At 33.2% G+C, this 13698-nt stretch overlaps 3 protein-coding genes across 3 annotated transcripts in view; 2 read left to right on the top strand and 1 right to left on the bottom strand.

The window, feature by feature from the left end:
- The window catches only part of LOC100639448 (WASH complex subunit FAM21 homolog), a 27314-nt gene extending 23483 nt beyond the window's left edge, over positions 1–3831 (top strand). The window contains exons 55-56 of the mRNA XM_019998356.1: positions 3248–3561; positions 3605–3831. Of these exons, the coding sequence (XP_019853915.1) occupies positions 3248–3561; positions 3605–3625 (335 nt within the window). The 3' untranslated portion in view covers positions 3626–3831. The remainder of the gene's footprint in view (positions 1–3247; positions 3562–3604) is intronic.
- An 888-nt stretch (positions 3832–4719) lies between these two features.
- Positions 4720–7107, bottom strand: LOC109583147 (uncharacterized). The gene is made up of 10 exons (XM_019998357.1): positions 6753–7107; positions 6426–6695; positions 6299–6369; positions 5959–6196; positions 5641–5904; positions 5511–5587; positions 5247–5457; positions 5122–5202; positions 4971–5072; positions 4720–4921 (listed from the first exon to the last, which is right to left on the bottom strand). Exons 1-10 carry the CDS (start codon positions 7105–7107, stop codon positions 4779–4781), a joined length of 1812 nt encoding a protein of 603 aa, XP_019853916.1. The 3' UTR covers positions 4720–4778.
- Positions 7108–7237: 130 nt separating this feature from the next.
- The window catches only part of LOC109583148 (uncharacterized), a 7339-nt gene continuing 878 nt past the window's right edge, over positions 7238–13698 (top strand). Inside the window, exons 1-8 of the mRNA XM_019998358.1 lie at positions 7238–7330; positions 10231–10512; positions 10557–10826; positions 10886–10974; positions 11027–11255; positions 11307–11579; positions 11630–11715; positions 13182–13389. Coding sequence (XP_019853917.1) covers positions 7252–7330; positions 10231–10512; positions 10557–10826; positions 10886–10974; positions 11027–11255; positions 11307–11579; positions 11630–11715; positions 13182–13389 — 1516 coding nt within the window. The 5' untranslated portion in view covers positions 7238–7251. The remainder of the gene's footprint in view (positions 7331–10230; positions 10513–10556; positions 10827–10885; positions 10975–11026; positions 11256–11306; positions 11580–11629; positions 11716–13181; positions 13390–13698) is intronic.

The raw sequence follows: 13698 nt of genomic DNA, 5'->3' as shown, positions 1-13698 counted from the left end.
GGGTGTATATAAACCAAGAGCTAATGAAACCAGCAGAATTGCGTCTACCTCATCATGTTGATGCTACTAATCCACTTACAAAAAGCAAAGTAGCACTTTTGACAGCTAAAGATGAATTTTTTAATGAAAATGAATTACATTTCACTAAGAATGATGATTCTGTTTTGGAAGTAGATTCTGCTCTTTGCAAGACATCTTGTAACCATTTTTGCTCTACATGTGCTGCCATTGAGAAATCCTCATTTAGAGACATTCGAAAACGTTGCAGGGTAGCAGTGGCAGAAAAACAAGAAAGTGATGGGACATATTTATTTCATTGTATCATATTCCCTTCACAGCTTGCATGCAAAAAAGTATGTGTTTTTGTTATGTTTAGTAAACTTTTGGTATGTTCATTTTCTGCTAGACCATTGAAGAACAATATTCTCAAAAAAATTTTGTCCTTGAATTCTCTTTTAAAGACATGACTTTTGGGGATGGTGGCATATCACTTATTTTTGACCCTGATAACCTCGAAGGTTGGTCAAGAAGCCATTGTGGAATTTATGTTGATGAGGTAATCTACTAATAATAGAACAGTGATTTAATTTAATATTTTATTATTAGATTTTAGAAGATGATGTGGACTATCATAAAGTTATGTGTAATTGCAAAGATGGAGGAGATATGTCTAGCAAGAATGTTGCTGAGCTAAAAGACTTAGAAAAAAATTGTCTTTATCCACCTCGATTTCGTTATAAGTTTACATGCATGGACAAAAAAGCAGCAAATGTGATAGTTGCACTGCAAGGTAATTAATGGAAATATTCTTTTTAGACAACTTCTGAGGCTTTATTATAGGGTCTGGTGTAAACTTTAAATATAATATTAATTTGAAACAGCCTGGTTATGTTCCCTCTAAGGATATTTCCAATTTACTGACACACAAAGAAGAAGATGACACATCTTCTCAAAGTCAGCTGCATAATTCAGATGTGTTATTTTTACACTCGCATATTATACATTGTATATACATGCTTGTAATAAAACAGAACTTAAGTCAGTATATATGATGCTACATGTGCATGTACATGCATTACTGTATGATTATTGAATAGGTGCAACTAAGGAAAGAATAGAGTCACAAAAAATAATTGATAAAAGAAATAAGTACATGAAATCATTTAATTTGGACCCATACTTTATGCATGCATGCATGCACATGTACAGTACTAGTCAGGCTCTACCCACTAGTACTGTACTTGTACTAACAGAAAGATACTCATCCTGCTGAATTGTGGAGTATATTATGACTGTTTTCATGTTTATACTTATACAGAGCCAACAACTCAAAAAGACAAAAATCACTCAGGCACAGAGATCATTGAGTCTAATGATGATCAACAAAAAGGTACAAGTAGTCACTGTCACTAGTTTCATATATTTACATGTACATGACTATATCAGCAATTAATCTTATAAAAATAGTTAGAATACATGTACTGTACATGTACTCACAGAAAGACCACATCCTGCTTAGTAGGCTCACCCCAATAATTGTAGAGTATGAATGATAATAGGTGACTGTTTTTATGTCTATACTTATACAGAGCCAACAACTCCAGAGGACAAAAATTACCCACCAACTCAGGCCACGAGTGAGTCCAATGATGATCAACATAAAGGTATAAGTACTCACTGTCACTAGTTTCATATTACATGTATGTGTATGTGTATGTGATAGTGTGTGCATGTACACTCACTTCACCTAGTAAAATTACAATTCTCTAGCTCGTTGTAATGTACGTATTCTTATTCAAATGAGCTGGTTTTTGCAGTTAGTGATAGTAAAAAATGCCAATATAATATACATGTATTATACATGCAAGTGGATGTTTTTTCATATTAATATATATTTAATATAGAGTCAGGAATTCAAGAGGTGAAACTAGCTACAAATGATTCCCCCACACAGATCAGTAAGTCCAATGATGATCAACAGAAAGGTTCATTGTATAAGCAGTCACTGTCAGTATAATACATGTAGTTTCACATTATTTACATGTATGTACTTATAACTAAATGTATCAGCGATTATAGCCTTAAAGTATTATGTTGAAATTATCATTCTTTTTTATTCAGCCTCAGGTGCTGCTGGTATTAAGACCAATAGTCAGTTCCCTATAGTGTCTGATCATTCTGATGATAAAACCACCAATGAGAGTGGGAACAACACTGATATGAATTATCCTGAATCAGAGAGGCCACAGAAAATTGAAGGTAAAATGTGTGTTTGTGATTATTTATATGACCTACATGCATGGGGATGATTCAGCCCACCCATGTGTTCAGCCATATGTGCATATATGATGTATCCATACTTAGCTTTATACATGTATACATTAATTAAAACATTACATAAAGTAAGTGTGATCATATCAAATAATACAGCAATGAGCAAGTTTTGAGCTTTTTATATAGCAGGCAAAAGATGTCTAAATGTCTATAGAGAATTCTCCTGAAGCACTGGAAGATTGAGATAACCTATGAAGTTGTATGTGACACAATGGGTGGCGATAATATACATGTACGTACCTTGACGCATGTGTCAGTTCCAGAGAACACAACATAAGCCTTACTTTTGGATTCTGTGCAAATGGCACAATAGGTCAAGTTATATTATTGTAAAGTTAATTTTGATCGAATTTGGATTTTCTATGAATTTTTGAAGCTGCTCAAAAATTCAACCAGTGTGTCTGAAGAGCCAATGACCAAAATTCAGCCTTTGGTCTTTAGCCAAATTTTGTCAAAGTAGCTAGGAGAGAATACTCCATTTTTATAATTTTTACTGATATATATACATGTACTTACATCTACATGTATGTTGGGTATTAACTTTAAGCTGATTTTAATCAAATTTGAATTTTTTATGAATTTTTAAGTTGCTCCAAATGCCATGCAGCTCATGAAGCATGCTAGCTGTTTAGCTCACTTAGTATGCTTCCTGCTTTCAAGGAAAAAAAAATTGCCTCAATTATACTTATGCAGCAATTATTTTTAAGGCACATGCAGAGCTATGCATGTACAAAGAATTGTATGCATGCTTTGTATACTATAATTTTTTGTTACATGTACATGTTAGCTACCAGTATGATATGATTTGTTAATAGGTGCAACCAAAAGTACAACTGTGGAACTAACATCACAAAAAATAGATTAAAAAAGTAAAAAAAATGTTGCATTTTGAAATAATTATATTTTGTAATAGTTGCATCTCATGTTTTAGCTGAGAACATTTCATCGATAATAAAATGTTGTAAGGAATTTGAGTTGACTGAATTAGCAGAGAAGTTTATGGAAATGCATATTATCACAAGAGAGGAAATGGAAGATTTAGTAAAAAATATTAAGAAGAATAGCCGCCGAATGAACATTTATCAAATGAAACAGCTGCTCAAACAATTAGAAAGAGCTGTTTCTTTTAGGGGAGAAATATTTTCATGGTTCTTAAAAATTCTGGAAGACTATGATACTGAGGCTTCACAAGAAGTGGCTAGGAAATTAGAAGCAGATTACGAAAAAGTGAATATAATGATTTTTGTTTTAAGATTATTTTCTCCCACAGATGTGCCCCTCAAAACCATAAAATCTTTCTTTGAGCAATATCTTCACACTTCGTAATGCCCAAGTACAATTTCACACCTCCATTTTTTCTACTTTGTCTCCTGGCACCAAACTCTCTCTCCTCTGTACTTCGTAACTTAACATGCATGCACGATTTTGACCTTTTTAAACAAATTTTGTTCTTTTATGTATGCTTTGATTGTTTTCCTTAATCGTGCACATACTGTATCTCGAAATGACTTGAGGGCAGACACTAATGAGTAAAGCTAGGTCTTACATTAGATCTACTTGCCCCAACCCATACAAGCTTCTTTTGTCACATAAACCCTAAAATATTTGTCCTGGCTTCTAATTTTAATTTGCCTAATAGACTACTTCACTTTTAAAAATTTTAATCTAAAGTCAAGTCTAAAGTTTTATTGTGCCATATCATTGTACTTTGATACCATTGTGGATATTCTACTGCCACTTACTCTTATCGACAATTTTAATTTCATTATCTCTGACCCAACCTCTTGTCAGTCTTGTGTCATATCTACATTCTACACTTTTTTGAAGTCAGTTGGCTCCATGTAATGCACATGCATGGACTGTGGCTGTTGTCCATTGACTCCTTTCATTCATAACTCAGAATTTAAAGGGAACGACAGGATCACATGTAGATCGTGTGGGATAGTTGTGTAGAAAATTTGAGCAGATTTCAACTGAAATTGGATTTTAATAAATTTTGAAAGTTGCATATTAAGTGCTTCTTTAGCTCACTTAGCAGTTAGCATGCTTTGTGGGAAACCATAACCTGCCATAGCTAGTATTTATACCCATTTTATACATTAAACATACATAAATAAAATTAATACAGAATAGCTTTTATAATAACAATTACGAATATAAACATTTGCACACGTTGTACAAATACATGAACACGGAAACACGTAATTACAACAATGCACTTGTGCATGACTGGTACTTGATATTTGATAGAGGAGAAAGAGCAGAACCAGTCAACATAGACATTTCACTTCTGCTTTGTATAACTTAGCTATTAATATTAAGTTCACACACAGCCTGTAATAAACAGTCCATAAATGCATTTATTCATAACTTGACAAAACAAAATTATTATGTACCTGAAACTACAATAAATGATACTGATCACACAAATCAAAATGAATAAGTCACAAAATTATTTCATCATATATAACATTTTGTCTTGTATCTGTTTTTACTTCACCGTATGCTGGATTGATGCTAATATTTGTATTAAACTTAGCAATATCATCATATGCTGGATTAGGGACCGAAACTATGCTCGCAGTTTCTATTGTATATTAGCAATGGTAATTGTTATTTAGGAAATAATAGCTTACTGCTTCTCCTTTTCATATGTATAATGATGATCACTAGTACACTAAAACATACTATTAGCAGTATAATAACTGTACACACTGATACCGTTACTGCTGTAATAACTATAAACAAGACAGTTGCTATATTATCAAATTTATCTATACCACTAACCAATACTTGTAGTAGAATTTGTAGAGGTTAATAGTATAGTAGGCAATTGTATAAAATTAGTTGTAGGAGGAAAGGTTGTATCTATAATGACATGTAGAAATTAACAATTTATAAATTATGTGTACCTAATGGTATAATCAATGGATTACTACGACCAACATCATTACTCAACACAATACTGAGATTACACTCTGCTTGGTACTGGGGTACTGAAAATACAAATTCAGTGGCATTATATTCTGCTGGATATATTCTACTAAATACGATACCAATTTCTTTACATGATACACGGATAATAATATAATCAGGAGCTTCAAGTATGCAATCCATTGTATCCTGAAAAAATTAGACTGTAAACCCAGGCAAGATAATAATGAGAGGTAACTTACTAAAATGTCAACCAGAAAATGAACATAATCATTTGTATGGTTTAGTATAGTACAAACTGCTTCAGGTGATCTAGGAACTAAAGACAAACATACAGACTATACATTATAATCAAAAATAGTTAATGAATACTTTTTTGAAAGGAAATAACCGAACTTTTTGACATTCCTTTTCCAATTTCATTCACTCCAGTTATAATAACTTTATAAATCAAATGCTCAACTTTAAATTGATAAGTTGTGCCATACACCATAGCACTGTTCACTAACTGGTCGTTGCTATTATCATATATTTCCAGTCTGTAATAATTTATATAACTTGCATCATTAAGACTATCCCAAGATATTGTGATGTTAGTGCAGTTATATACTACTGCTCTAATATTAGAAACTGGTACTACATGCATATTTAAAAAATTAATAATAAAAAGCAAAAAGAATAATGTGTTACCACTAGCAAATCCAAAAGATGATACGTCATTAAATTCACCTCCTTCATTACTCAATGATACATTAATAATAAAAACAGTAGAAATATCAGGTAATATTAGTGGACTATGTCCTGTCATAACCATTGTTAGTTCATTAATTTCTGGTGATATACTGTTGCTATACACTACTGTACCATCGGTTTCTAATACATAAAATGTTATGATATTAGGATACTCTCCAATACATAACTTGTTGATCTAAAATTTGAAATTATTGGAAAAAGAAATTATTACTATAGACAAGGAAATGATGGACCCACATCTCTCTGTCTACAAGATAATACTGCTCATTTCCCTTACCTTCATGCTAACATTTATTATTGCTTCATAAAGTAATAGCATAACCGACATTATAGGAGTTACAACAGGAACTATAGGAGATTGAACATATACATGAAGCCATATAACACTATGATAATGTAATAACCTCTTTCATAATAGAAACTGGTATAAGCTGGTTCACCTCTTCCAACTCCATTAATAGGAGACACTGATACATTAGTTAAGATACAAGGATCAGGATCAGTACTTGATATTACAAAAGAAGTATCACTAGTGGTATAGTTGCTAGAACCATCGTCAATGTAGTATCCAGTGATAGGTACATTGTCCAGTGTATAAGGTGCTGTCCATGACAATAGTACACTAGATTCATTGATAAAGGTAGTTGTTAAATCACCAACACTAGCTAATAGACCTATAAGAATGTTTTAATTTTTAATTATTTACAATATTATTTTTTACAATATTATACCTTGTATTTTTAGTATAGCAATGGTACTTCTAATATTTCCAGGAACAGTACTACATGATATGTTAGTATTGTTATTAGTTTCTTGGGCCCAAACAGATAATGATCTTTGCAAAGTTTCGTTAAGGGTATACTGACTTTCTTGTATAAATCCTCTTTCAACAATGCTATCTTCATTTGCAGAAATAACACCAACGTAAAAGTATATTAGGAACACAGTAGATTTGGTTGCTTCACATGTGAAGGACACTGTTGAATTTAAAGTTGCATTCAACGATGCAGGTTGAACTGTATAAATAGACAAACAGAATTTCGTTAGCATCAGCAGCACTATGATTCGAGAGAGATTTCGAGACATCTTTCGAGCCCTTCGTTCAGACATAAATATTGTAGACTAGAGCGCTCACTTATTATAAAACTTTGGGTGTGGTCAATGACAATGCTTGACCACACCCAATTATATTATAACGTACGTACGTACCGTCGTAACGCAGACGTCGATATGAAGAGAGCATCCGTCGATATGAAGAGAGCATCCGTTTTCTTCCTTCTTACATCTTTATTTGGCTCTTTCAATGCCCGTAAGTTAAAAGTCTTTACTGCCGTTCGCGTTGCTGCTGCTATATTTCTGTAGTTTTGCCACGCTCCTCTATTATGTAATCTATGAACAAACTATTCCCCAGCCTACAGTCATGCCAAAGATCATCTGGGTGGCCTTGGACCATAGATACTTTGGGCAGACTAGCAGTAGCCAGTACAGGGCCCTGGAGGCGTATTTAAGCCTTTGAAAATGGAAACGGGCAAATGGAAGCATGGTGAAAGCATGTATGGCTAATAGTACACAATATGAACTATTATGAAGTGTTGCGACAGGAAGTGCACCAGAAGTGCTGGACAAACACTGCCAGTTAATGCATGAGTTGACCAAGGTTTGTACAGCACTTCCAGTTGCAAGGCTTATATTGTGTACTACAGGCTTTAGAGTACTAACATCTTATCTATTTATTATCTCTTATCTCTATGTGAAAGTATGATAATGGGGCAAAGTGCACCACCCAATTTGCATAGCAGTTATGCACTGACTGAGCTATAACATTGTTTATGTAACCCTCAAGGCCTCAACCTGATTGTTATTTTTAGCAACAATGAATATAATGTTGGGGAAATTTGTAATGAAAAATTATAAGTATAGGTTATACACCGAGGTAGAGGTTTCTATGGTATTTATTAACTGAGCGACGCAGTCGCGAGGTTAATAAATGCATAGATATTATAGACTACGTAACCGGGATTGGAAACAGATCACGTGATCCCATTCAAATCAATGTAACTATTCAGATACAGTCTCTGTGACAGTGAGAGGCGGACGAAAATGCCTGACATGGCTGGAAAGAATGGTCTCTAGTGAAGTCCCGCAAGCTATTTCACCTGTACTTGGGCTCTTATAATATACGCACATGTTTATATTTTTCTTTGATACAAAAATAAGATGTGTTAGCTGTGTAAAAACAGGTGTTTAAAGCAAGTGCGCTCCCCGTGACAAGAGATAATGTCTTATTCTCCCTCCTGCAAACAAGCTTTAGCTACCCCAGTTTCATTTTATGATTAAAACTATGCACAAGGCCATGCTACATGAGAATAGACTGGTTAGTTCTGCCTGCCATATTACTGAGAGCAGAAATCCACCAAAATAACGCCAAAAAGCGGCCGATCTGTTGTACCTCTCCCGAGCGAACTAAGCATAGAGACACGAAGAGAAAGGTACCATCGTGATCTCTGGTATTTTCTTTATGCGATTAAGCTACTTAGAACCAGCTACATCACAGTATATTATTAATACGGCTCATCAAACATAACAATTCTTCATGATTTTCACCATTTTGATGTAAATTCATGCAATTTCATGCATTAATAATCACACAGTCTGTACACGTGACGTCATCAGTTTCCAATCCCAGTTACGTAGTCTATAATATCTATGATAAATGCCATAGAAACCGATACCGAGGTGTATAACCAACTTCTACCATGACACTTGAAAAACAACTACCAGCTGCTGATAATAAGACCACAGTTGACATACATACAACATATCTAACAGGCTAGGCCAGTAAAGAATCAACCAAACTTGACAAATAGACTAATAAGAGCATAAGCGTAGAGTATGTACCAATCTTCCAATCAATTAATTATTTAACGAGATAGGTTTATATTTTTACGAGCTAGGTTAATATGAAAAATAATTGACCTCCAATACTACAATCTGATTGGTCAATCGCAAGGTGGCATGGTAGAATTAGATTTTAAAGCAATATTGGCCCATGCCTGAATTCACTTCTAAGCCAATGACATTTTAAAGTTTCAATCATGTGTTTGAAATAAATGGCCCGATTTACAGAAATTTATAGTCACGTCCCCCAATCCCTTCACTTTAGGAGAAAGGGTTTGGAGACACTCAATGCTTTTTTGTTGCCTGCTGGAATGTAATTAGTGCAGCTGATTTTATGACCAGATGCATCTACATTTTAATTTCACGTGATAGATATGTCCCCAGAACATGGCTACCAGAAGTATTAAGAAGGAGTCATAGCCAAAACTCATTTCAAATCAGTTTTTATCATTAATTTGTTTTGTTTTTCTTCATTCTTAAAATATTTACGGACTTTTTTCACCTAATTTGGGTGGGATAAAATGATCAGTGTATATGTTAAATGCAAATATCTAGAAATTAAGAATGGGGTGCTGAGGGTATGCAAAGCAAAGTCCCCTGTGATTTTGGCCACACCGATTTTAACGACAATAAAATTTCCTCCATTTTCATGAATTACGTAGGTGGTTTAAGATTTAGCACATAATATGAGTGTTAATGCTTCTTATTGCTCCTTAAAGCACTGGAAATTGTGGTCATTTGGGCTGAATAACTTTCCTAGGACACTTTGTAATGATGTAAGATACCAGGACTTGATTAATTAATTCTGAGCCCAGCCATATGAGGGGGTATGTATGTGCTCAACCCTCAGCTTCCCTGGATACACCACTGCAGTGTGCTAAAACCTAGGCATAGAGGGAGGGCTATGCTACTTAAACTAAACCAGTAGGAGTGGGTGATACAGGTCAAAATAGATTGATCTCATACTGATCAACATCAGGCCATATTGAAAATTTAGGATTGTCAGATATTTCATTGATGTTTCCAAGTGACAAATTTTTAGAGTGGTGGGGGGCTCCTATTGAACTATTATTAATACAGGCTATTTAAAATAGTATTGGTATCAAATGAAGCCTGGAAATTTGCTTGATTATACTTCCCATTTAAAAAATTTTGATCCATTTTATTTACATGAAATATGCAGTAAAATTATAGAAACAACTCTCTTTTGAAAAATTGATGCCAATCACACAAAGCTATAGCTATTATCACCTATATAATATTCAATGTAAATAAAACACAGAAAGTGTCAAAGTTGATTTTTCATTTTAGGCTATGTACAACAACCTAGTTCAATAAATGCAACTGTGGGTTTGACAGTTAACTTTACATGTGAAGCAACTGGTGTAAATTCACTACACTTTTTGGCCAATGCCACACCAGTAGTTGGAAATGCCCTTTCAATAAGAGGTTTCCGACAAAGTCAAAATACTATTAATGGAACTACAAAAAGTTCTTTACGTGTGGAGGCTCAAAAAATTAACAATAATACAAATATATCTTGTACTGATTCTGACAATATTAGAAGTACTACTGCTGTATTAATGATACAAGGTATTGGTAAAATATAATATTGTAATTCATACAGTATTTTATAGGTTTGTTAGCTAGTGTTCGTGATTTAACAACTACCTTTATCAATGGATCTAATGTACTATTATCATGGACAGCACCTTATACACTGGACAATGTACCTATCACTGGATACTACATTGACAATGGTTCTAGGAACTATACCACTAGTGATACTTCTTTTGTATTATCAAGTACTGATCCTGATCCTTGTATCTTAACTAATGTATCAGTGTCTGCTATTAATGGAGTTGGAAGAGGTGAACCAGCTTATACCAGTTTCTATTATAAAAGAGGTTATTATTATCACAGTGTTATATGGCTTCATGTATTTGTTTCAATATCTTATTTTTAGTTCCTCCTAAAACTCCTACAGTATCAGTAATTCCCGGGGCACTAGTTAACAAAATGAACCGATCATTGTCACTAAATATTATTATTAATGTAAGTGTCATCTTTCAGTGCAGGACATTGTGATCTCATGTTTTTATTTCAGGCTAGTAAATTATGTATTGGAGAGTATCCTAATAATATAACATTTTATGTATTAAGAACTGATGGTACAGTAGTGTATAGCAACAGTATATCACCAGATTTTAATGAACAAACGATGGTTATGACAGGACACAGTTCACTAATATTACCTGATCTTCCTACTGTTATTATTAATGTATCATTGAGTAACAAAGGGGGTGAATTTAACAATGTATCATCTTTTGTTCTAGGTAAGTCATATGTCAGTATATACTATTTACTCTTCTGTTTGTACATTACAGGCACTCCTGGGCCAGTTACTGACATTACATTAATTAATATTACCTGTAATACTGTTACTGTCACTTGGAATAGTCCTAAGTGTACATATATCCTCTGTGATATTATGTTGTATTACAACTTGAATATTAATGATGTTCTATTGATTGCCAGCAATACTCATTATAAATTTAAAGACAAGAATGTGGACCATCTTAGTTGGAACATCAGTGTCACTCCAGTTAATATATTTGGAAATGGAACATCTACCAATGCTACTTTTTTTAATTATACAGGTATAGAATAATTATTAAAATTCTAAAGATGACCAAATGTTTATTATCAGTTCCTAGGCCTGCACTAGGGCCTGCAGTAAAAAATACTACTACTATATTTAATGTATCTCATATTAGTGTTCAGTACAACATACCAGTAAGAACTGTATTAATTGTCATACCATCTCTTTGCAAAATTTGATAAATTCATTATGGTAATATAATTTACTATACAGTAGGTTTTTTGTTTATCATTGGTAAACAAAGAAATTTTGCCCATAAAATTATGGAAATACATGGAGTAGAAGGGCAAAGTCCTTCCACAGAACAAAATAAAACCATAAAGTTAAATTTCCCTTCCCAAAATGAATTAAAGTTTGACCCATTAACAAAAGAAAACTCACTATACTGTACAAAATTATTGGATGCATATTGGCATTAAAGGACTCTTCAATGTAATTGTTGAAATATTTTATTTTTGAGAAAATTTCTTCAATTCCATATGGTACATGTTTCATTGGTTACTAACAGCAATACAGCATCATGAAGCATTCTGTTTAACATTACTCCATTTCAATTTACATGTAGTTGTCTTTATAGCAACTTTGACTAACATAATAGCATGAAAATTTCGCTAAAAATTTTGTGGAATGATTTGTGAATGAAATTTATGAATATCCCATTACAATAGCTGTCAAAACCACAAAAATTTGTCAAAACCAAAAACATATTTATCTTAATTTTTATGCTATACAGTATTCATGTAGCTCCTAGACCAAATTTTTGTTGATCAAAAGTTTCATTTTTGAATATTTGTGCATGCTATAGTTGAATGTAGAACCAAGATTTTATTTAAATAAGTTAAAACAACAAAATTAACTTGCTTAATGAAGGATTTTTTGACTATGTATTAGTTGCTGATTGTTTTCAAATTACATGAGTGACAATCAGGGCTGGGGTAAAGTACATTAAGCAGTACTTAAATACTTTACAACTACTCTAAAGCTGTCATAAGTACAAGTACAAGTATCTGCTTCAATTATAAAGTGGTGCTTAAGACCAAGTACAACTATTATCATGTACTTAAGTACAGTTCTAAATACACCATTTAGATCACAATTACTTATGTCTTACTACACAAATTGACTAAAATTAATTTTATTCTTTAAATAAATTACTGTTGTGTTATACTGAAAGTGCACAGACTATCCACAGAATGATGTGCATGTGATACAGCTGCTTTTTGTGAAACATGGTTTTTTATTAACACAATCTTTTGTAAATGCATGCACTGTACTTTAAAGTGCTTAAAGTACTTCTAAGACATTAAGTTCATGAAGTACAGTACATGTAAGAAGTACAAGTACAAGTTAGAATTAATTGCTAGTACTCATGAGGCTGTACTTATTAAGTACAAGTACCCAGGTACTTGGCCCCTGCCCTGGTGACAATTAATTTTTATTATCCAAGATACATACCGTAATTTAAAAGTTAATAAATTTCGATAGCAAGGTATAAATCTAAGCTAAGCTATTTGTATTAACCTCCCGGCTACATCACTCAGTCAGTAAATCTCATAATAATTTAGTTCTGCTGATCATTTCCTCTCTTTTTATGTCTTAGGTTTCAGTAATATGTAATACTGAAACTCCAGAGATTGCTAATATTACTCTACTGTGTAATGAAACTGGTTCTGTTGACACTCATATTGTTTCTGCATCAGCTGGAAACATAACTGTGTCATTTTTAGTTCTCAAAAATCAGACATGTAATTTAACCATTGTTTTTAGCAATCATGCTGGGAGCAGTGAGCCATTGATACTGATCATAGGTGAGTAGAAAATTTACAACAAGAGTATCATTTTCTTTTTGATTATCATAAAGCCATACTGTCCATCACAATATATTTAACTTTGTAACCATTTAAAGGGTAAGTCCGGTGTATTTTTGATGAATTTTTTTATTGGGTTAATATGATTGCCTGACCATAATAATGATGTATTCCAACTCCCATTGTCTAAAAAAATTTTTCACTGAGATATGAGCCTTCAAAGATGCTCATCAAGTTTTTATTACTTCCTGTCGGTGGGTATGGCTAAACGTGACGTCACTAGAGGCATAGATGCAGATAACTCCATTC

The sequence above is a fragment of the Amphimedon queenslandica genome, unplaced genomic scaffold (genome assembly GCF_000090795.2).
Source record: "Amphimedon queenslandica unplaced genomic scaffold, v1.1 AMPQUscaffold_13323, whole genome shotgun sequence".
In the NCBI taxonomy this organism is placed as follows: Eukaryota; Metazoa; Porifera; class Demospongiae; order Haplosclerida; family Niphatidae; genus Amphimedon; species Amphimedon queenslandica.
Note: the sequence above shows the minus strand (reverse complement) of the source record. Positions and strands in the feature narration are given on the sequence as shown.

Bases quoted from the DNA above. Each gene is read 5' to 3' on its own strand.
- LOC109583147 (XM_019998357.1), bottom strand. From the start codon at position 7,107: ATGTCTCGAAATCTCTCTCGAATCATAGTGCTGCTGATGCTAACGAAA. The intron at 5,588-5,640 runs GTATTCATTAAC...GTTTGTCTTTAG, and splicing joins GGTTATTTCCTTTCAAAAAA to TTCCTAGATCACCTGAAGCA. The intron at 4,922-4,970 runs GTAAGCTATTAT...AATATACAATAG, and splicing joins ACATATGAAAAGGAGAAGCA to AAACTGCGAGCATAGTTTCG.